The sequence below is a fragment of the Ornithorhynchus anatinus genome, chromosome 9 (assembly GCF_004115215.2).
Source record: "Ornithorhynchus anatinus isolate Pmale09 chromosome 9, mOrnAna1.pri.v4, whole genome shotgun sequence".
Classification (NCBI taxonomy): domain Eukaryota; kingdom Metazoa; phylum Chordata; class Mammalia; order Monotremata; family Ornithorhynchidae; genus Ornithorhynchus; species Ornithorhynchus anatinus.
Genome location: NC_041736.1, coordinates 57,357,800 through 57,382,314, shown reverse-complemented (window position 1 = coordinate 57,382,314; position 24,515 = coordinate 57,357,800). Strand labels below are relative to the sequence as shown.

At 46.0% G+C, this 24,515-nt stretch overlaps 1 protein-coding gene across 8 annotated transcripts in view; it reads right to left on the bottom strand.

Annotated features, from left to right (window-relative positions):
• The window catches only part of RTN4 (reticulon 4), a 72,345-nt gene that overhangs the window by 44,440 nt on the left and 3,390 nt on the right, over window positions 1-24,515 (bottom strand). For 2 of the 8 annotated variants that reach the window (XM_029071721.2, XM_029071722.2), the window contains exon 1: window positions 6,908-7,496. The exons of 2 other annotated variants lie outside the window; for them this stretch is intronic. In XM_029071721.2, the coding sequence (XP_028927554.1) occupies window positions 6,908-7,265 (358 nt within the window). In that variant the 5' untranslated portion in view covers window positions 7,266-7,496. Of the gene's footprint in view, window positions 1-6,907; window positions 7,498-24,515 lie in introns of those variants that run through there. 4 more of the 8 variants (XM_029071720.2, XM_029071719.2, XM_029071725.2 and 1 more) reach the window with 4 other exon arrangements.

Genomic DNA, 24,515 nt, shown 5'->3' with positions numbered 1-24,515 from the left:
TGTTGCGTGACCTTGGGCAAGTCACTTTAACTTCTCTGGGCCTCAGTTACCTCATCTGTAAAATGGGGATTAAGAGGGTGAGCCCTATGTGGGACAGGGGCAATGCCTAGACTGTTAAGCTCACTGTGGGCAGGGAATGTGTCCATTTATTATTATATTGTACTCTCCCAAGAGCTTAGTACCGTGCTCTGCACACAGTAAGCGCTCAATAAATACGAATGAATATGTTCGACCTGATGAACTTGTATCTACCCCAGCGCTTAGAAAAGTGTTTGGCACAAAGTAAGTGCTTAACAAGTGCCATAATAATAATAATGATGATGTTGGTATTTGTTAAGCACTTATGTGCAGAGCACTGTTCTAAGCAGTGGGGTAGACACAGAGGAATCAGGTTGTCCCATGTGGGGATCACAGTCTTAATCCCCATTTTTACAGATGAGGTAACTGAGGCACAGAGAATAATAATAATAATGTTGGTATTTGTTAAGCGCTTACTATGTGCCGAGCACTGTTCTAAGCGCTGGGGTAGACATAGGGGAATCAGGTTGTCCCACGTGGGGCTCACAGTCTTAATCCCCATTTTACAGATGAGGGAACTGAGGCACAGAGAAGTTAAGTGACTTGCCCACAGTCACACAGCCAACAAGTGGCAGAGCTGGGATTCGAACTCATGAGCCCTGACTCCAAAGCCCGTGCTTTGGAGAAGTTAAGTGACTTGCCCACAGTCACACAGCTGACAAGAGGCGGAGCCGGCATTCAAACCCATGACCTCTGACTCGAAAGCCCGTGCTCTTTCCACTGAGCCATGCTGCTTCTCCAATTATTACTATTATTACATACCCAACTATTTACCCACTTACTCACTTTCCTATCCATTTTTCCTTACACTAGTTTGGTATCTGCCTACCCCACTAGCTGTAAGCTCTTTGAGGGCAGGGATCATGTCTTCTCTCAGTCATTCGACTGTATTTATTGAGCGCTTACTGAGTGCGGAGCACTGTTCTAAGCCCTTGGGAGAATGCAATATAAGAGAGTAGGTAGGCATGTTCTATCCCTAGCGTACTCTCCCAAGCACTCAGTACACTACTCTGCACAGTCAACATGCAATAAATACCGCTGATTGAGATGCAATTGAGAAGGTAGTGGGAATCTCCACTTGTTTATTTGAGAAGATGAGCTAGCCCAATATCACTGAATATGTTGGGATTTTCAAGTTACAGTGGTGAATGTCTACTTGTTTTGTTTTGTTATCTGTCTCCCCATTTGAGACTGTGAGCCCGTTGTTGGGTAGGGATGGTCTCCATCTGTTGCCAAATTGTACTTTCCAAGCGCTTAGTACAGTGCTCTGCACACAGTAAGTGTTCAATAAATACAACTGAATGAATGAATGACTGGAAGCTGGCTTAGTCACCTGCTTCCAGAGATGGTACATTCTCTCAAATGTGGACTTCATCACCGCCCCGCCCCCATCCTCATTTTGGTAACTTCTCGGTTTCAATTTCTACGGTAATCGGCACGAGGCCAATTTAGAAGATCAGTGGGGTTCAGCAAAATGTGCACAATGCAGACGGCATCGCTGCTGAGAGGCAGGCACCACAAGGAGCAATGTGGCCTAGTGGATAGGCACGGACCTGGGAGTCGGAAGGACCTGGGTTCGAATCCCAGCCCCGCCACTTGTCTGCTTTGTGACCTTGGGTGAATCACCTCGCTTCCCTGTGCCTCACATCTGCAAAATGGGGATGAAGACTGTAAGCCTCCATAGGGGCTCTGTATAGGTCAGTGGACCTACAGAACATGGACTCCTTGGGAAACTGGTGGCACTCCGGACTAGGAGAAGCAGGGTGGTCTTATGGAAAGAGCACAGGTCTGGGAGTCAGAGGACCTGAGCTCCTCAAGGGATGGAGTCTTTGTCTAATTCCCACCTGTGTACTCTTTCCCAGGCCTCAATATAGTGCTTTGCACACCGTAAGCACTTATTACTACCACTGCTTCCTGTATTCTACTCCTGGCTTGGCCATTTGCCTGCTGGGTGACCTTGCACAAGTCCCTCAACTTCTCTGTGCCTCAGGTGCCTCATCTGCAAAATGGGGGTTAAATACCCGTTCTCCCTCCCGCCTTAGATGGTGGCTGACTTGATTATCTACCCTATGCCTACAGTAAACACTTACATACCGCTATTATTGTGAATATGAAGTTACACACAATCAGAATACTGGAAGATTGGCAGTTTACTAAATGTAATTTCAAGTTGATAGAAGGGTTCCAAAAGTGATCATCAAAATCTGGGAACTGCAGAGCATTTATCTTACTTCCCTACTTGGAAAATTACTAGAAATGAATTAAGCTTAGACTCAATTCAGATTTGTGAAAATAATAATAATAATAATGATGTTGGTATTTGTCAAGCACTTACTATGTGCCGAGCACTGTTCTAAGCGCTGGGGTAGATACAGGGTAATCAGGTTGTCCCACGTGGGGCTCACAGTCTTAATCCCCATTTTACAGATGAGGTAACGAGGCACCGAGAAGTCAAGTGACTTCCCCAAAGTCACACAGCTGACCGGTGGCAGAGGCGGAATTAGAACCCATGATCTCTGACTCCTAAGCCCGGGCTCTTTCTACTGAAATGAAATCTACTGGGGAAAGACATTTGTTTCTGGTAGGAGAAATCATTTCTAATATGATGGGTCAGCGAGCATGTGGTGGGAGGGAAACCACATTCAGATTTTCAAAAGAACTTGGCCAAAGTTTTACACCACTGTCGCTTAAAAATGTAATTTTCATGGCATCGGAGGGTATGTTCTTTAACAGAGAAAAAGACGACTAAGAGGTAAGAATCAGAAAAGGTAGAGATAAGTGGACAACTTTTTTTAAGAGACAGAAGTGTAAACAGTGGTGATCTGTACTTGGAAAAGACAGTGTCTGCAAGTAACACTAAACTGTTGGGTGATGAAATGTCATGAAGGTGGGATAAACTGCAGGAAGATCCCAGAAAGCTAGATGAGTAGGCTGAAAAGTCGATAACATTTATTGAGCGCCTACCATTTGCGGAGTACTGTGCTGCGTGAGGGCTGGGAGCGTACAATAGAAGGAGGAGCCACTATCCCCACCGTCAAGGAATTTACAATCTAGTGGGGGAATTGGACACCGCCATGGTTTACCAAAGAAGACGAAAAAGGAAAATTAGATGTCTCGAAAAATATGAGCTGAGGGTGATCGGGGTTTGAGTTTTCGAAATCATGGAGGGTGCGAACAGAGAAAATGCAGAATTTCTGTTCACCCAACATGAGGAGGCAACAACAAGGTCCATTCAAACAAACAAAAGGAAACAATTCTTCACACAGCGGGTGGAGTAAGTGTAAAATAATAATAATATTAATAACTACTATTTGTCAATTGTTTTTCTAGGTGCCGGGCATTGGGCTAGGTGCTGAGGAAGACACAGGATTAGAGAAGAGGTATTCAACAGGTACTCAACGCCACCCCAACCCCCACACACACATTTTACACCAGAGACAAATGAGGGCCAGAGAATTCAAATGACTTGTCCAAGGTCACCCAGCAGGCAAGTGGCAGAACCCAAGGTCTCCTGGCCCCGCGTTCTTTCTACTAGGGCATGCTGCTTCTCATTGGATGAAATGTTCTTTGAAGCGCTACCACAGGAAGTTGGTCAGGCCAAAGGTATCAGTAGATACAAAGAAGGTTTGGATGAATTCAAAGATGAGGGTTCTGGGAGGGCCCATCGTTGAAGATGAGGATGGTTATCTAGGAGAACCACCACAACACGGTTCCTGAAATCACCCTACTGCTACCAGAAACAAAATACCGAAGGAACCATTGGGATGACCCAGCAAAGACATTTCTTTTATGTGGAGGATCTTTTAAATCGCATGTTATTAATAACTCTAATACGTACCATTCTGTTTTTGTTCTTGACTCCCCAAGATGAGAAAATGATGCAATTTTTACATTTTTGAAAACAAGCCAGGTTAATCAATCCAGAACAAACTGTGCCATATCCAGCATCGCATGCAGCTGTCTGCACTACAAAACTGCTGCTTGTTCAAGGGGCAACAGTTTCACAATTTCTCCCTTTGCCGATGGATCTCTTAGAGGGTCAGGACCTCATTAGGCTTTAAAAATATTCAGGCAGAAGATAGCATGAAATAATTAGGTTACATAAGAAGAAAAGTTAATTCAAGGTTGAGAGAAAGACAGCGATGGCCCAGAGCTCCTGCTAAAGAAATGCATCTTATTAGTCATTATCCAAAAAAAAAAAAAAAAAAATGCACCTCACTGAAGAGGCGGTTGTTTCTTTTCCGATCAGGTTTCCCTTTAAGCTGGGATTTCTTTCCCAAAAGATCCCACGTTAATTTCTTGGTCTATGCACTTGGCAATTATTTTTTTTTCTGAAACAGTGAAGTAATATTGGAAGTTAGCTTTCTATGCCTCGGGGAATTTGCATCTCTCTAATACGGCCACTTGTACAGCAAAATCTCCAGTTGCCTGTCAGCTATTTGCGTTGGAGAAACACACAGAAATCACCAAACCATTCCTTCTCTTCTCAAAAGGCTACGGCAAATGGCAAGTCAAAACCACGTTCCTGAGGTTGACTTATAATGTTTCCATCTTTACACGTCCCTGAACAGAATGGCTGAATAACCAAGATCTCGGAGAATACGTGTTTATTTCAAACAGATTTCTAAGCTAACCTGGAGGGTATAGTAAACTAAATATGGATTGTTATTCAAACAGTAATTCCTAAAACTTCTTTAAATGATCTGAGGGACATACTCACTAAAAACCTAGGACAACTAACTACCTATGTCTACGACCGGATCAGTCACAAACACACATTTAACCACTATCATCTGATAGTGGTTAACCTAAAGAAGTTACCCTGCCTATCGTAATTAATAGCTAGCCGAGCTAGCCCTCCTAGAAGCCCCTCGTCGACTCATCGGGATATCCAGACTTGGGTTATTTTGATACGGGTAACTCATAAGTAATTTTGATGTTCCTTTCTTTTTCCTGTACGGAACCTTCCTACGGATACTCTTTCGTATCTTCAACGGGGGAATGGGCCTAAACACCGCAGTATGTCTCTAGCAGACACCAAGTGGAGGTCACCGAACATCCAAATATGACCAAATTAAGCCACTAGCAGAGCATGAACGCTCTTGAATCTGGGAATCTGTCCTTTGTTTAGTGAAGTGACAAGGCAGGGACGACTAGGGGAGTTACTGAATATGTGCCTAAATGCCACGCTTCCCTAATTTCCAAATCCGTTCCTTCCTTTACCACCGTCGCTCGGCCGGGACAGGCTACTTCCCACATGAGATTCCGCTTTTTTCAGCGTTCTCTAATGGGAAAACGGGCTGGGGCGACGTCGCCGATGACGGCGAGGAATACTAAAAGACGGGAATCGAGTCGGACGCCGGTCGCGGCCGTCGAATCCCTAAAATTCGTTTCGGTCGGGTGACGCTCCGGGAGGGTCTCTTTCGACCGAGAGGTGAGGTGACGCTCGCCTGTCAAAGGCGGTGAATCCCGGGCCCTCCTTTTGGCTCGACCTGAGCGAGGCGGCGTCTTAGCGAGTCATCTCCAGGACCGGCCTGCGGCCCGCCGTTCCCGGCCGGTCCCGAAATCTGGTTTTTAGAGGAGCAGGAGGAGCGCCACGCCCCGACATCCTCTAGTGGCATCGTCCCAGGATCTCAAACCAAACCGCACTAAACCTTGGGCGACTGGTTCCGGGCCCTTGGCGTGGGGCCTTCCCGGGGTTCTCCTAGGAGGTGGCAGGGGAGCAGAAGGTCCGTTGTCGACCGGTCCCCTTTGAACCCAAGATTTCCCTGGACCGGCCGACCATTTTGCCGGGGGTTTCTCTGCCTTTTCTTCTCTGCCTTTTCTTCGGGAAGGAATGGAAGTGCGGGAGGAGCTGGGGGGGGGGGCCTGCCCAGCCGGGCTTAACCCTTTCGGGCAGGTCTATGCTCAGCGGTTAGAGGAGAGTGGGGGGGGGAAGAGGGGGCAGGGGAGGCGCCCCATCACGGATCCAAGGATCCGGGAGGGCAGGGCGGCGGCTGGGGGAGGGGAAGGGAGGGGAGGGGAAGGAGGAGGAGGAGGAGGAAGGGGAGGAGGGGAAGAAGGAGGAGGAGGAAGGGAAGGGGGAGGGGAGGAGCCCGGCCGGTGTCCCGCGCTCGCCAACCGCTAGAGGTGCTCTTCCCCAGCCCCACCCCCTCCATCTTCATCATCATCATCATTTATAATTAATAATGATGATGAGGGTATTTATCAAAGGCTTCCTCTGCCCCCGACACTGTTCTAAGCGCTAAGGTGGACCGAAATTGTGGGACTCGGCCCCCGCCTCTCGGTCTTCACCCCCCCCCACTTTGGCAGAGGGGGGAACTGAGGCCCGGGGGAAGGGAAGTGACTGGTCCAAGGTCACCCCACCCACCCACCCCCCCCAGCCGGGGTGAGAACCCCCAGATCCCTCCGAGCCCCGGGCACAGTGCTTCGCTGACACTCGGCCGGGGGGACGCTGCTGTGGCCCGGTTTGGGCCGTCAAGGCTCCCCTCCAAGCGGATTTTAAACCCCCCTCTGTGTCTTCCACCCACAGACACGCGCACTATTTAGTAGCCAGGCCTTAGAGGGGGGGGAAAAAGCGCAGTGAGTCATGGGGGGAGGGGGAGGCCGCAGAGGATGGAGGGCGGGGGAGAAGGGAAAAAAGAAAGGGGGGGGGCACATGGTGTCTGCGACGGAGACAGACAATAAAGGGCAAGTCGGGGCAGGGAGCCCCCCCCATCGCGGGACGAAGCTCCCGGGGGAAGGAGGAGGGCGGGGGGGGCCGGTTAGGGTTGCGCACAAGGACCGGCTCCCGCAGCGGCTGGGGGGGGGGGCAGGGCGCGGCACTTACCGGTGGAGGCGGGCTGCGGGGCGAGCTGCGGGGGCTGCGGGGGCTGCGGGGGCTGCAGGGGCTGCGGGGCGGGGGGCGGCGCGGGCAGCGGGCCGCGGGGCGCGGGGGGCACGTCGCTCCCCAGCTCCGGCAGCCCCGGAGCCGCCGCCGCCGCCGCCGCCAGCACGGGCGGAGGCTTCCTCTGCACCACCTCCAGCTCCTCGTTGTCCTCCTCTTCCTCCTCCTCCTCCTCCTCGTCCTCCTCCTCGTCGTCGTCCTCGGGCTCCCGCACGAACTGGTACTTGAACTCGGGCTGCCTCCGGGCCGCGCTGGCGGCGGAGGACGAGGACACCAGCGGCGACTGGTCCAGGTCTTCCATGGCGGGGGCTGATGCTGCGGCGGCGGGCCGGGGCTCCCCCAGACGATTTCTCCTCCTGCGGGGCGGGGCGGGGCGGACCCGATGGGAGGTGGCTGCTTTTTTTTTTTTCTTCTTCTTCTTCTTTTTTTTCCCCTCCCCTCCGTCAGCGGGCGGAGAGGGGGGTGGGGTGATGCGTGGCGGGCCAAACGACGGCGGCAGCGGGGCCCCGAACAATGAGGCCGCGCCCGCCGCCCCGCCGCCGGCAGCCCAAGCGGCGCGGGAGGAGCGCGGTCGGCCGCGGGACGCCCACTCGCGCCCGCCCCCCAGCGGCGGCCGGGGGCAGCGGCCGCGGCGCCCACCAATCACCGGCCGAAGGCGGGGACGGCCCCGCCGGCGGCCCAATGGCAGGGGCGGAGACGCCCGGGGGGCGTGGCCTCCCTCGGTCCCGCCCCCTCGGGCTCTATAAAAGGGCGCGGGCGCCCAGGGCGGCTCCCCGGCCGCTCGTCGCCGGGAGGGACGGACGCCTCTCTGCGCCGCTCAGCTCGGTCAAAGGTCACCGTTGGGCAGGCCTCTGTTGCCCATTTGTCCATTCCCAGCGCTTAGTCCAGTGCCCCGCACATAGTAAGCGCTCAATAAATTCGACTGAAAAATAGTCTTGAATGAATGCTCCGCACACAATAAGCCCTCCCGTTTAGATCGTGAGCCCGTTATTGGGCAGGGATTGTCTCTATCTGTCGCCCAATTGTCCGTTCCCAGCGCTTAGTCCAGAGCTCTGCACACAATAAGCCCTCCCGTTTAGACCGTGAGCCCATCATTGGGCAAGGTTTGTCTAGCTGTCACCCAACTGCCAATTCCCAGCGCTTAGTCCAGTGTTCCGCACACAGTAAGCCCTCCTGTTTAGACCGTGAGCCCGTTATTGGGCAGGGATTGTCTCTATCTGTCGCCCAATTGTCCATTCCCAGCGCTTAGGCCAGTGCTCTGCACACAATAAGCCCTCCCGTTTAGACCGTGAGCCCATCATTGGGCAAGGTTTGTCTGTCTGTCACCGAATTGCCAATTCCCAGCGCTTAGTCCAGTGCTCCGCACACAATAAGCCCTCCCGTTTAGACCGTGAGCCCGTCGTTGGGCAGGGATTGTCTCTATCCGTCACCGAATTGTCCATTCCCATCGCTTAGGCCAGTGCTCTGCACACAATAAATCCTCCCATTTAGACTGTGAGCCCGTCGCTGGGCAGGGATTGTCTCTATCTGTCGCCGAATTGTCCATTCCAAGCCCTTAGTCCAGTGCTCTGCACATAGTGAACGCTCAGTAGATACGAATGAATGAATGAATGAATGAATGAATGAATGAATGAATGAATGAATGAATGAATGAATGAATGAAGCACTCAAGAAATACCGCCGATGATGGGTTAGCCCCCTCCCCTAGACTTCTGTGGAATGGAGATTCATTCAGTAGCATTTATTGAGTGCTTACTATGGGCAGAGCACTGGACTAAGGGCTTGGAATGGACAAGTTGGCAACAGATAGAGACAATCCCTGCCCAATGACAGGCTTACAGTCTAAAGGGGGAGATAGCAAAGCAAAGCAAGACAATATCACCAAAATAAATAGAATCAAGGAGATATACACCTCATTAACAAAATAAATAGGGTCATAAATAATATATACAAATGAGCATAGTGCTGAGGGGGATCTTTCCACCCCTAGGATGGAGGGTGGGAGGAAGACTGTGAGCCCATCTTTTAATAATAATGATGGCATGTGTTAAGCACTTACTATGTGCCAAGTCCAGTTCTAAGCGCCGGGGAGGATGCAAGGTGATCAGGTTGTCCCATGTGGGACTCACAGTCTTAATCCCCATTTTACAGATGAGGTAATTGAGGCCCAGAGAAGTTAAGTGACTTGCCCAAAGTCACACAGCCGACAAACGGCTACGAGACCGTTGTTGGACCGGGGCGGTCTCTATCTGTTGCCGAATTGTACATTCCAAGCACTCAGTTCAGTACTCTGCACCCAGTAAGCGCTCAATAAATATGATTGAATGAATAAACTGAGAAAGTGAGGGAGGGCCAAGAAAAGGGTCTCTGACCTATTGAAAAGAAAAGGGTTAAAAACTCACCATTACAAACTTGTTCCACCCTGGGCCTTTCCCACATCCCCTACCCCCTCCACCCCTCATCTTTACCTCCCCATTCATTCGTTCAATCATTCATTCCAATGTATTTATTGAGCTCTTACTGTGTGCAGAGCACTGGACTGAGCAGTTGGAATGTACAATTCAGCAACAAATAGAGACAATCCCAGCACACAAACCGGCTCACAGTCTAGAAGGTCGGGGAGAGAGAAATCAAACAAGTAAACAGGCATCTATATATATATATAGATATATATATAGATATCTATATATATATATAATCATATTTATTACGCGCTTACTGTGTGCAGAGCACTTTACTAAGCGCTTAGTACAAATGTTCAGAGTAAGTCTAGGCTAAGGCTTAACATGAAAAAGTGGGGAGGATGTGGGTTGTTGCGACTCAACCCCTGACTCCTTTCAGGTCGGCTCTAAGGCCTTTCAAACGGTGGGACAATGAGTCACCCAAAACCGGAGAATGAAGAACTGAGAGAAGAAAGAACTGAGAAGTGTGCGAGGGTGTTGTTTTAGGCTGAATTGGGGCCACAATACATTTTCCACCCTGAGTCCACATTTATGAAGATTCAGGCGTTCTGGGAAGGTTCCAATCTACTTACTCCACAGCATGGAAGTATGACTGCAATACATGCATAAATTATCACCTCTGAGTTTTCCAGAATGCTGTTTAAAACCCAAAAGTCCCTTAAAATTTTAGAACATGTATATTGATATCAACATTATCTGATTGTTCAAATAATTCCTCTAAAACCCACCATAAATATCAAGAGAACTATTTTTTTTTTTTTTGGCGGGGGGTTGAGGGGGTAGGGGAGACAACACTGTTTCAGTCTGAGTAACCTCAACCCACACGGAAGGAGCAACTCTGGGCTATCCCCTATTCATCATGAAAACTAAAACCTAAAATCATACTTAGAGCTGCAAAAGGAGTTAGGCCAAGAGGTAAAATCCAACATCTAGAGATTAAGCTAACTTCCAAAAGGCAACACATTCCTTCCTTATTAGTGCCTTGTTATTAGATCTTTAGAAATGTAAAGGGAACTTTTTGGATGCTTTCAGAGAGAGGCCCACCAAAAATTCACCAGTCCTAATATTTAGAGAGGGGAAGAAAAAGCAGAAGAAATAGATTCTGCAATACGTTATGCTGAATTCCAGCCATCATTCAACTCCCAGAATCATTCTGTCCCAGGGGCGTTGCTGAGAAAAATTCATTATTTTTAAAATTCCCAGCATAACTGATTCAGAAATATCGATGAGAATGAGCTATTGCATTTCCAAAATATTCAGTGATTTCACGGGGAAAATATCAGAAAGTTTCCATTTTCCTTTGTTTCACTTTATTGACTGAAGGATCCTTTGTTGACTGAAATTTACAGAAAACTTTTCCAAACACAAGCCCAGCGATGGAGGAGCAAGACTTCCACCTTACCCCACATTTCCCTCCCAGAGGGACTTACTCGAGTTAACCTTAACTGCTGAGATTCATCTAAAATGTTCACTGACGTACAGATTAGTGGTGCAGCGCAGGAAGTTTCAGAGGGACTTCCTTTATTAACTGCAGTTTACTTATGTAACAAATTTCTGCATCTATATGACTCTGCATTTGATCCTGTGAAACAGCTTCAAGGGGATATTCAAAGATTAATAAAGAATAGTCAGCCCCTTCTGCATCACTTGTGAACTTTAGCTGTCACCTTTAAGCCCTTGATAGTCGCCCCACAGCGATTATGTACCTATCTATCGTTTATTTTAATGTCTGCCTCCCTACCTAGAATGAATGCTCCTTGTGAGCAGGGAAGATGCCTACCAACCCTGTTGTAGTCCACTCTCTCAAGTGCTTAGCCAGGCAGTCAATCGTATTCACTGAGTGCTTACTATGTGCAGAGCACTGTACTGAGCGCTTGGGAGTGTACAATGCAGTAATAAACAGACACATTCCCTGCCCACAACTTGCTTACAGTCTAGAGGGGGAGACAGACATGAATGTAAATAACTAAATTACAGACATAATAAATTATAGATATTAATTAGTACAGTGTTCTGCACATAGTGAATGCTCAATAAATACCACTGATTGACTGACTGATGGACAGTTTCTAAACATACAAAGTAAATAAACTCTCCCATGTGCTTTGTACAGTGCTCTGCACATAGTAAGCGATCAATAAAGTAAAGACTCCTCCTTCCCCCTGAAAAACAATAATAGTTGAAACTGACTTCAGTGATTACTAAGGAATCAAAGGAGAGTTGAACCGTGAAACGGTGTTTTTCAAGTGCTTACAATTTGACCAAAGAAAAAGCAGAATGATAGGAGGTTAGTTACAGAACATTTAGAATTAAATGAGGGATTCGATCCAGAATAGAATCAAGTATGCTATTTAATTCCCATAAATTACTATAGTCATGAACAAAGTTCAAAAACAGCTTGTATGCTGGGCAGAAAACAAATGCTAAGTCATTACTAGAAGCAGCGCGGCCTAGTGGAAAGAGCATGGGCCTGGGAGTCAGAGGACCTGGGTTCTAATTCTGACTCTGCCCCTTGTCTGCAGTGTGACCCTGGACAAGTCACTTCACTTCTCTGGGCCTCAGTTTCCTCATCTGAAAAGGGGATTAAATCTTACTCCTACTGAGATGGTGAGCCCCCTGTGGAACAGGGACTGTGATGACATGATTACATGTACCCTGGTGCTTAGTACGGTGCTTGGCACACAGTAAAAAGACTTAGTATCATTCTATTCTTTATAGATTTGCTAATTGAAAGGTAGGTAATATGAGGGGGGCAGGACTTGTGATGCAGATGAGCCCTGAATTGAACACTGAACATTTTGATCTGTTTTGAGAGATGAATGAAAGTCATCCTAAATTTTCCCTATAGTGCTGGGAAGTTTGCATGCCTCTGGGTCAAAAAGAGGTGTGCAAGGAGCAGGCTGGTCCTTCCTGTCATTAGAGGCATGAGGTGCCAGCTACAGCCTAGTCTGGGGAGCCTGGCTTGGTTGCTCTCTTGCTTCTCCCAAACTGAGCCTCGTTCATCCTTCCCCTCCCCATCATTTTCCATCATCTTCTCTCTCTGCAGGCTTCAGTATCCCATAGCGGTGAGCGATAAATTCATCCTCCATGTTATGGATTGATCTCCATTTTATATACCAGCCTCTGACTATAGCTCCTGCTACCTAACTGGAAAAGCAAACGAAGATATGGCAATGACCGAGGGGGAAACCTGGCATAAGGGTATCGAGGGTACCCTTTATCCTAGGGTGATTGGTGTGCCTGAAAATGAATTAAGCTATAAATGGATAGACAGAAAATTCTTTTGTAGACATGAAAAACTCTCTCCTAATTTAAGCAGAACAAACTGAGTCTAAAATATTGATTGTCTGAAGTCAGATTCCACTGCATTAGAGATTGGAAAAAAAAAATAAATGCCTGCCTCTTCCCTGGCCCTTATGTCCTGCTTCAGATCCAAGAGCCTAGCCTGAATGTTAGTTGGGACAAGGTTGCATTGTCCTCCACACATGCCTAGGCAGAAGAGAATTTAGGCCAAGTCTAAAACAAATCGCACTCTGGAAGTTACCCATTTGCCGTACTGATAACGGAACCTCCACTGTGTTCTTTACCTATTTTCCTTAATAGTGTTTGTTAAGGCCTTGCCATGTGGCAAGCACTGTTCTAAGCTCTGGGGTAGATACAAGTTTATCAGGTTGGACCCAGTCCATGTCCCCCTTGGGGCTCACAGTTTTAATCCCCGTTTTGCAGATGAGGTAACTGAGGCCCAGAGAATCAGTCTATCATATTCATTGAGCGTTGACTGTGCACTTCCTGTGATCTAAGCGCTTGGGAGAGTACAATACGACAGAGTTGGTGGACGCGTTCCCTGCTTACAGTCTAGGGAGAGAAGTGAAGTGACTTACCCAAGGTCCCACAGCAGACAAGTGGCAGAGCTGGGATTAAAACCCAGGTCCTCTGACTCCCGGGACAGACCTATGTTCTTTCCACTAGGCCATGCTGCTTCTCTGAAATTTTGTTGTGTAGCTTTTGCTCTCTCTCCCCAAGTGAATTTTCTTCTCCTTTTTCCTATTGAACACCATTCTCTTGGTCTCTGATAACCTCCGTGATTTGCAATTGCCCTTGAAATCCACTGTCTTTAGTGGAAATTTCACCAGTCAGGATTGAAAGGACTGGGGTGCAGCTTGACCTAGTGGAAAGTGCAGAGAACCGGGAGCCAGGAGACCTGTGTTCTAATCTCAGTTCCGCCACTTGTCCGTTGTGAGACCATGACCACTTAACTTCTCTGTGCCTCCGTTTCCTCATCGGTAAAATGGGGTTAAGATAACTGTTCTCCTTCCTCCTTAGACTGTGAGCCCCATGGGGCAAAGGGATAAAGTTCCATCTTCTTATACTGCATCTATTCCAGCATTTAGTACTGTTATCTCTCCCAGCATTTAGTAATAATAATAATAATGTTGGTATTTGTTAAGTGCTTACTATGTGCAGAGCACTGTTCTAAGCGCTGGGGTAGACACAGGGAAATCAGGTTGTCCCACGTGGGGCTCACAGTCTTAATCCCCATTTTACAGATGTGGCAAACAGTAACCCCTCTCAGGGCGCATCTGGATGGTTTCCAGTCCTCTACCAGTCTCGGCTACGAGAGGGAGAGTCAAGCAGAGGCCTTTCCATTCCATTCCTAGCTTGGCCAGTGGCTAGTGAGTGGCAGGCCATCGGCTACGAGTCAAAACTCATCCGTGCTGGGCAGCAGCGGCACGGGAGAGAGTCGAGGGCGGAGACTCGAGTTTACTGCGCGGAAGGCGGCGACGGTCAACCGCTTCCAGATTTTTACCAAGAAAACTCTATGGATCCACTATCAGAATGAATGCAGATGGGGAGCGGGGCGTTCTGGGAGAGATGCGTCCGTGGTGTCGCTAAGGGTGGGAAACGACTCGATGGCATAAGACAAAGCAAGAATGGCAAAGAGTAAGCACTTAACAAATACCACAATAATTATGTCATAGTGATATCATATATCTGGCAAATTAAGCTCTGAAGGCAGCCCAAATCCATTCATTCATTCGATCGTTCTTATTGAGCACTTGCTGTGTGCAAAGCACTGTACTAAGTGCTTGGGAGAGTACAGAAGGGAGGATATGATCCCTGCCCTCGAGCTTAAAGACCTCTCCCACACTGCCTCCTATTACATGATTTCTACCCATCCATTCTTACTTCTCAACATCATCATCACAGCGGCATATTTATTGAGTGTCTACTGAGTGTGAAACACTCTATTAAGCATTGGAAAAAGTACACAACAGAGCAAGGCACAGGTCCCCTACCCTCTAATGCTGTGGACAGACAAAAATGATTTACCAATAATGGAAGCAGGAAGAAAAACAAAGATATAACAGGAAGTAGTACAGAGGAATCAAGATGAATTAGCTAAATAAATAATTACATATACGAATAAAAATAAGCATAGATGCAGAAGAACAGGAGTAAAGTATATAAGGCTATGGGTAGTACTGAAGCAACTGTGAAGTTGTGGATTAATCTGGGAAGGCTTCCTGGAGGAGTTGGGTTTGGGTTTTTTTTTAATTTTAGGAGATGGGACAAACTGTAGCTGAAGGATTTTAGGGATTGGGAGTTCCAGACTGGGGAAACAGCAAGAATGAGGAATAAAAGGGGGATATGTCAAGAGCAAGGAACAATTAGATGTGAGCCTGGAATTAAATGATTGTATTAATTGAGTGCTTACTGTGTGCAGAGCACGGAACTAAGCGCCCGGAAGAGTACAACACAGTTTATAGACATGTTTCCCTGCTCACAACAGGCTTACAGTCTAGATAGACTTTACAGTCTAGAGGAGCACAGGAGCAGAGTGCAGTCTGGGGAGGGGAAATCTTGTAGAGAGCCTTGAGCTTAATGCTAAAAAGTTTCTGCATAATGTGGAGGGAGATGAGTAGCCACTAGAGGTTTTTGAGGAGTGGGGAGCATATGCAAGTGACATTTTGGGAAGACAATCTGTGCAGCAGCACGTAGTAGAGACTGAAGCAGAGAATTCTGGCCCAATTTGATCTCATTTTTTCATGTCCAAACAGATTTTCACTGGATTTTATTTTAATTTTTAAAAGGGCATTTAAATCTTCCCAATAATTTGTCCTTAAAAATCAATTTGTACCTCCACATCGGTATATAATGGATTTCAGAATGGTAGTATGTGAAAACAACTTATTTGCTGGGAGTTGGGAACTGTGCCTGATTGGATTATCTTGTATCCACCCTAGTGCTTAACACAGTGTCTGGCAGAAAGTCAGCACTTACTAAATAGTAGTAATATTAGTGATGGTATTTAATAAGCACTTATGCAAAGCACTCGACCAATCATATTGAATGAGCACTGACTGTGTGCTGAGCACTGTACTAAGCACTTGGGAGAGTACTAAAAGTGGTGGAAAATAATTCACACTTGAGAATTAGACATGGATCCTGGCTCTCAAGGGGCCCACAATCTAAGGGGAGAATAATTGTGGACATGTAAGGAAGGATGGCTCATTGGGAATAGCATATAAATACCATAATTACAATTGAGAATATTAGTAAATTCAGTGTTTAGTATAATGCTCTGCACATAGTAAGCACTCAGTAAATACACTTGACTGATTGACTGTCGCTTTCTGGATAGATATGACATATTACGGTAGGTAAAGTAAATAGGTCTGAGATGACCAATCAAACAATCAGTGGTATTTATTGAGTGCTTAGTGTGTGCTGAGCACTGTACTAGGTGCTTCAGAGAGAATACTACAGTAGAATTGATTCTGTAGAACTGACGCATTCCCTGCCCACAAGGAACTTACAGCCTAGAGGGGGAGATTGATCTTAAAATAAATCATGGGTAGGGGAAATGGAAGACTATAGGGATATATGTGTTGTGGGGCTGGGATGGATAACAAGTGTGTAAGGGGTTCAGCTCCTAGTGCATCAATGACACGGGAGGGCAAAATTATAGTCAACTTTGAGGGGAAATGAATCACTAAATACTTCAATGCACTTAAAGGTATACAAAGACCTATTTTCTGTTCAAAAAAGTCTCCTAAGATGAAAAAAGACACTTCCTTGTCAAAGTATCCCCTAATAGTATCACAAGGTTTATGGATATAGTTTCATTCCAAAATTAATGACACCCCTAATGCTTAGTCTTATATGTAGGTCACTAGCCCTAAATGGGTTTTAATTAACCTGACATAACACTTCCTCTCGTCCGTCACAATATTCCTCTCTGTCTTTTGGATTCTTTGTCCCGCTTTCTTCACTTGCTCAGTATCTCTCTGTCTTCAGGTAAAGTGCTCAATCTGAGCATCACTCAATCCCCTGCCATTCAGCTTCCAAAGTAGAAGAACACCATCTCCAACTCTGCTAGAAGGAAGCTAGAAGAAATTGCAGACTCCTTTGGAAGGAAGGAAATATGGAAAAACCTCACCAGCATTTTTCAATTTAAGAGACGGAAAGGGGGAAGAAACTATTCAAATTCCAAATATATTCGGTAAGGAACCAAGGAAATTATCACAATGTGTCTAAAGACAGCTAAATTTGTCTAGCCTTCCCATCCAGGGAGGGAAAATTCATGAGCCTTCAGCAAGATTAATTAAAAGCTGGAGACTGCAAGGTAATGTATCCTCCTACTTCTTTCCCAGTCCATCCATCCTCTGTATTCCTGGGGCACCCACTCTGTGCAGAACACTGTACTAAGCACTGGGGAGAGTACCAGTCAATGAATCAGTCAATCAGTAGTATTTATTGATTAGTACACACAGAATTAGTACACACGTTCCCTGCCCACAATCGAGATTGCGTTAGAAGACCCAATCTTTTCCCTGAAGGAGCTTACAGTCTAGGGGGGACTACAATTTTCTTCCCATAAAAAGGTCACAGATTTCTCTTTTTTCTGCTCCTTTAAACTTCCCCATGCTCTAGGTTAGAAGGCCACCTGAGTCCATCATATTTATTAATTCGTTATAAGGTACTGAAATAAGATGCTAAATATTTACGATGAGGTGAAAGTAAGATAAGGAAAGTACTGGTTGAATGTGGCTCTGCATACTTATGCCCCTTTAGTTGAATGGCTGAGTCACTTACTGGGAATATTCCTATTGTGTTAATCAGTAACATTTCAACATACTTTTAAAAGGTACTTAGTAACCAAATGCCATAAAAACCTCTAAAATGCCATTTTGCTACTGATAAGTGTGTATCTGATAGGCCTAAACTGATCTATGTATTCATAGCACTTAGGTACATATCTGTAATATATTTATTTACATTATTGTCTGTCTCCCTCCCTGGACAGTGAGTTCATTCTGGGCTAAGTGCTTGGAAGAAAGTACAATACAACTGAATTAGGAGACCCGTTCCCTTCCCCGCAAGGTGCTTACAGTCTAGAGGAAGCAAGACTGTCAATTGTTGCACTGCAAGTGAAACGGCATGTTCAATTCCTGATGGAGTTTAGAGACTGTGACACCCAAATCCCAGAAAAATAATTTGATCCCATACTGTAAGTTCATTGTGGGCAGGGAGCATGCCTCTACCAACTCCGTTATATTGTTCTCACCCAAGCACTTAATGCAGAGCTCTGGACACAGGAAGTGCTCAATAAAAACCATCGATTGATTGAGGCAGTGTGCCTAGTGGATAGAGCCCGGGCCTGGGAGTCAGAAGGACCTGGGTTCTAATCTCTGCTCCACCACTGGTCTGCTGTGTGATCTTGGGTGAGTCACTTAATTTCTCGGTGCCTCCATCACCTCGTCTGTAAAATGGGGATTAAAACCGAGAGCCCCATAAGGGACGTGGACTGTGTCCAGGCTGCTTACCTTGTATCTACTCCAGTGCTTAGAAGAATGCCTGGCGCATAGTAAGTGCTTAACAAATACCATTGTAAACAAAAACAAATGGGTGGATCGACTGATTAATAATAGCCAATTTGGAAATTTCTGGCAAGTACTTGAAAGCTGAAGAGGGAACTTTTAGATTGACACAAACTTGAAAAGCAACATTCACAAGATGAAAAGATACACCTCAGCGGGTCCTTTTCGGTCTTTTCTTTGTACTCACTGACGATATTTGTATTTGACTGGTGACTTCTTCCTCAGGGTTCTTTCCACCTCAGCTTTGGTCTTCTAAATTGTGATTGCAGCTGTACCACCTTCTAGCATATCGCACTCTCCTAAACGCTTAGCCCAGTGACACAGTAAGTCCTCAATAAATAATAATGTTGGTATTTGTTAAGCGCTTACTATGTGCCAAGCACTGTTCTAAGCGCTGGGGTAGATACAGGGTAATCAGGTCGTCCCACGTGAGGTTCACAGTCTTAATCCCCATTTTACAGATGAGGTAACTGAGGCACAGAGAAGTGAAGTGACTTGCCCACAGTCACACAGCTGACAAGGGGCAGAGCCGGAATTCGAACTCATGACCTCTGACTCCCAAGCCCGTGCTCTTTCCACTGAGCCACGCTGCTTCTCAGTCAATAAATACCACTGACTGATTGATACGGAGGGCAGGATGCCCCTCACCATAATGCCCCCTGGCCCCAAGAAGGGGTCAAAACCGATACGAGAACCACAGGGTACCAGGAGAGGACCAGGGCTAAGCAAGAAACTTAAAACAGAAGGGTGATGTTTCTTCCACAAGGCGTCTTTCTGGTCTGTCGTCTTTATCGTGTCATCTGACTCTTTGAAAACCCTCTAATTGTTCGCCATCACCCTCTATATTTAGGTCAAGACCTCACCCTGAGTTACAAAGCCTGTCCAAGGCAGTGAGTTTCTTATCTCTCCCTCTACTCCTCTCTGAGGTGTTTTGTTTTGTTTTCTGTGAAACAATAAGGTCCTGGAAGTGTCCACTTCTGGATGTGAGTCTGGGCTGTGACAGCAGAGTCTGTCAATCAGTCAAACGTATTTATTGAGTGCTTGCCGTGTGCAGAGCACTGTATGAAGCGCTTGGGAGAATACAACAGATTAGATTCTACAATAATGCTGGCCAAAGCTTGGGAGCTCTGAGTGCAGCTTTTGATGGAAATAGGGCCAGGTCCATCTTTAGAGTCTAGACTGGCAGCGTGCAGTGGGCAGGGAATGGGTCTTCCAACTCTGTGAAACATCTCATCCGAGTGGTCTTCCCTAAGTCCTCTTTTCCTTTTCTTCAACTCTCTTCTGCGTTGCCCTGACTTGCTCCCTTTATTCACACCCGACTCCCAGCCCCACAACCCTCATGTCCATATCTGTAATTTATTTATTTGTATTCACGTCCGTCTCCCCCTCTGGGCAGGAAATGTGTCTGAAATATCATCATAGTGTACTCTCCCAAGCACGTAGCACAGTGCTCTGCACACAGTGCTCAAAAAAAAGATTGACTGATAGACTTTTCCAAGCATTTAATAAAGTAAGTACTCAAAAAATACTAATGAACGATGAGTCTCCTTCTTCTGTGTTTCTTTTCCTGGTCTATGAATGTGAGCTGCTTATTAAATGCCCAGTGGGTTTTTCACCTCCCTGACCGGTGGGATCCCAGGGCTCTGCCGCAGCCTGGCCTCTACCCATGCCAACCTTTGCCCATTCTCTACTTCCCAACTCGACACTGTCTCGAACACCGCTCTCTGGCTGGTTGGCATGAGCCAAGGTGCTTTCTGAAGAGATATTTTTGGTGGCTCATATAGGGAAGCAGCGTGGCTTAGTTGATAAAGCCCGGGCCTGGGAGTCAGGACCTGGGTTCTAATCCCGGGTCCACCACTTGTCTGTTGTGTGACCTTGGGCAAGTCACTTCCCTGGGCCTCAGTTATCTCATCTGTAAAATGGGGGTTAAGATTGTGATCCCCATGTGGGACAGGGACTGTGGTCCAACCCAATTACCTTGTATGCACCCCACGGCTTAGTACAGTGCCTGGCGTATAGTAAGCACTTAACAAATAACACAACTACTATTATTATTATTATAAAGTCCTGGTTTTCATTTGAATCTCCCATTAAGCTCTTCCTTTACATGACCAGGGATTGCACTGTAGTTAAGGGGCTTTTGTGGGCAAAAAACTTGTACTAGTTGCTTGGGAACCTCATGAAAGAAAAAGATGTGGTCTCTGCCCTTGAGTTTATTATTAATAATGATAATAATAGTGATAGTGGTATCTGTTAAGTGTTTCCTAATGGCCAAGCATTTTGCTAAGCACTGGGATGGATGCAATATGATAATAATAATGTTGGTATTTGTTAAGCACTTACTACGTGCAGAGCACTGTTCTGGGCGCTGGGGTAGATACAGGGGAATGAGGTTGTCCCACGTGAGGCTCACAGTCTTCATCCCCATTTTACAGATGAGGGAACTGAGGCACAGAGAAGTGAAGTGACTTGCCCACAGTCACATGGCTGACAAGGGGCAGAGTCGGGATCAGATCAAGCATAGTCCCTGACCCACAAGGGGCTCCCATTATATACAGGGGGAAGAACAGGAATTTCATCCTCATTTTACACATGAGGAAACTGAGGCCTAGATACCTCAAATGACTTGCTCAAGGTCACTCAGCAGGCAAGTCAAGGAACTGGAATTAGAACCCTAGTCTCATTTTTAGCAGGATATTTTTCAAATATATTTGGATTGGATTTTACAGCAGCAACTCTATCAGAATGAAGTTGTTTGAGATTAATCAATCGATGTCACATTTATTGAGCGCTTACGGTGTGCAGTGCTCTGTCGTAAGTACTTGGGAGAGTACAAAACCTCTGCAGAGATGAAACCTCTGCAGAAACAGCTTACTCTTCTGGACTCCAGACCCATGGCAGAACAATCTATTATTGCATTTGTTTTGATTTTTTTACTGTAGAGTATGATGGGAAGGCAAGGAGAATAAATGAGTAAATGTTAAAGAATGTTTAAAATTCCTTAACTTTTTTGATCCATGATTATATACTATTCATGTTTTGTTTGGGATTTATTTTATTGTTTTTCTTTGGTTTTACATTGTTGCTGAATCAGATTAAAAGAGATTTTTTGCCTTACAGGCATCTTTGTTCTGGATAAAGGGTAAATAAGGAGGGAAATAGCCTGCACCCACCTCTCACATTAAAACTAAACTGAGATGTGATGTGGGGGAGGGGGAGAATCAGAGTCCTCTACTTATCCTTGAGCAGATTTTAACTGAAAGTACAGGTGCAGTAATGCTCAAAGCTTCACAAAAGCCCATTTAAAGAAATAACACACCTTGGTTATAAATGGATTTCAAACCCATTCAGAATTCCACAACACAAAAGCTCCTGGGAGCCACTTTCAGTCCTGTCTGTGCTTCCGTATCCCTTTCCCTGGAGTGGGTGAAAGAGCCTGGTTTTGGAACCCGAAGTCTTCCCCTCCACGATCTTAAGCACAATCGGCAGTTGACTGGGAGTCAGGAGAGCCAGATTCTAATCACTTCTCTGCCACTAGCCTGCTGTGTGAGCTTGGGAGAATCACTTAACCTCTCTGAGCTTCCGTTTCCTCATCTGTAAAATGGGGATCGGATACCTGCTCTCCCTACTTCTCGGACTGTGAGCCCACGACAGTGCCTGCTATCTACCCCGTGCTTAGCATAAACTCAGTGCTTAATAAATGGCACGACTATTAATAAACACCACCATAATCGACTCTCCTTTGCAGACAGCCGTTCCCTGTTTCCTCCCGATGAGCTGTTCTCGGAGAGCAGAAGGGGAGTGATACTTGCCCTTTTCTAAGAACAACTGAACGTCACAGAAATGACTGAGATGACTAGGCCCGGTTCACTTAAAACCAAATCTCAATTCAGCCGCCTTGTATAAACAAAGAAGAGACCAGGGGAAGTTTGCAAATGCTTCCGACTCACTGACTGACTGTAGCTCTCTCTCATCCAGTCAGACAGATAGAGGAGAATAGTTTTTCCATCTAATCATTCTAATCATAGAGAGTTCCAGTCTACTCTGAAGATATTATCTGGAAGATTCTGCAGTTCTCTTAGAGAATTAGATTGCCTCCAAAGGGCTCCCACATAAAGGAATATTCAAGATTTTCAATTGTCTCCAGAGGCATTTTCGGAGGCTCAGAGAGTTTGGGCTAAAGGTGAGTTCTCCTTTAGCGTTGGCTTGATATCTCCCATGCTCTCCTCCAAAAATGCTCTCTCAGGATCTTTTAAGTGAGCAATTTCTGCTCTTTGCTACCTGATGCAGAGCCATTTCTTCTGAAGGTAATCAGGATTATCAGAAATCCTTGAATCACTAGTCCAGGAGCTCTGAATCTGATGTCTCTGTGTGCAGAGCACTGTACTAAGCACTTGGGAAAGTACAGTACAACAGAGTTGGTAGACATGTCCCCTTCCCACAATGAGCTTATAGTCTAGAGGGGGAACAGACATTAAAGAGAGAAAGAAATTACAGATATGGACAGAAGGGTGGTGGGGCTGAGGGAGGGGTGAATAAAGGGGGTAAATCTAAGTGCCAGGGTGACACAGAGGGAGTGGGAGCAGAGGAAATGAGGGTCTAGCTGGGGAAGGCCTTTGGAGGAGATGTGCTTTCAAAAAAGTGGGGAGGGTGATGTCTGGGAAGACTGAGGTAATGACCTGCACTTTGCAAACCTTTCCTACAACCAGAGATCAGTATCAGCACTCATTCCTCTCTGCAACAAGGACAAACTCCTGAACAATTGTCTTTGAAGCACTCCATCAACTCCCTCTTACTTATCCACTCTTTCTTGTCTGCATCTTGTCTGCATCTGCAGTTAGACTGTAAAATGCTTAGTTGGGCTGCTAAATGCTTAGTACAGTGTTTGAAATCCAGTGGACCCTCAATAAATGTTGCTGGTTGACTGACAGATTATGTGGATGGCCCCTCTGACCCACTTTGGCGGTTCTTCTGTTGGTGCTTTCTAATGTGACAGGAATAAATCCTGCAGTCTGAAAAATCCTTGCTTTCTTTAGTTTGTGTCATCTCTCTTATTTAGGTGAGCTGAAACTACTTGAGCAGACTGAGGACAGTATATCACTTGATCATGCTGATTTTTAACATCTCTCCACTTCACCAAAAAACAAAGAAATCATTAGGGGCAGTTGATTTTTGACTTCCATAAAGCCAGTTTACTCTTGATCTTTGTCAAAAACCCTCTCTGGAGTCTCAGGACTCAGTCAAGAAAAGCCACCACAGTAGCATTCATATTTCTGGTAATTGGTGATCATGGTAGAGAGAGATAAAGAAACAGTATCAGGTTTCTGTTTAGGAACAGAGGTATTAAGGTCAGACCTTGCTAAGTGGACTGTGGATTTTGGAGCACAGCCAATTTAGATATTACTTTAAAATTTTCAAAGAAAATTTCCCAAAAAAGAAATTAAAACTGAAAGTACCATTAACGCAAGCATTTCGCAATGTCATCTTGACCAAATAAGACCATAACCACATTACTTTCAAATTCCAAAGCCAATTTTCCAAAAGAAGGGACATTTTTTCATTCATCCTAAATCCTTATAATCTACCAGTTGTACTAGTCAGCAACCACCTGTGAACTAGGAATACTACATTCTGTTGTTTATTCTAGTCTATGCTGTGATTAGTTTCAGAAGGCCAGACAGACATAGGACTTTGATTCTTCAAATTCAGAGTACCCCATCACATGCGTTTTAAAGCATTGTTCTCAAAATAAATCAGGAAGCCCAGGCTGGAAGGAATGTAAATGATATCCTGAGATGAGGTTAGCTCCTGTGCTAGAGATTAACATAGACTGCAAGCCCCTTGTGAGCAGCGAATGTGTCTGTTTACTGTTGTGTGGTGTTCTCCCAAGCGCCTAGTTCAGTGTTCTGCACACAGTCAGTGCTCAATAAAAAGATTAAATGAATGAACCTTCTGTCTGGAAAAAATACCAATCCCACCATCAGAGACTGTCACTCAGTCCCTGTAGCTGGGCTTTTCCTATCAGATTCCCATGGCTTCAACAGGGTCTTCAGTAATCGTATATTAATTGATCAGTAGCATTTATTGAGCACTTACTGTGTGCAGAGCACTGTACTAAGCAGCACCGTACTAAGAAGAGTTCAATAAAAACCAAGTTGGTAGACCCATTTCCCTGCCCATAAGGAGCTTAGAATAGGGTTTTCAAAG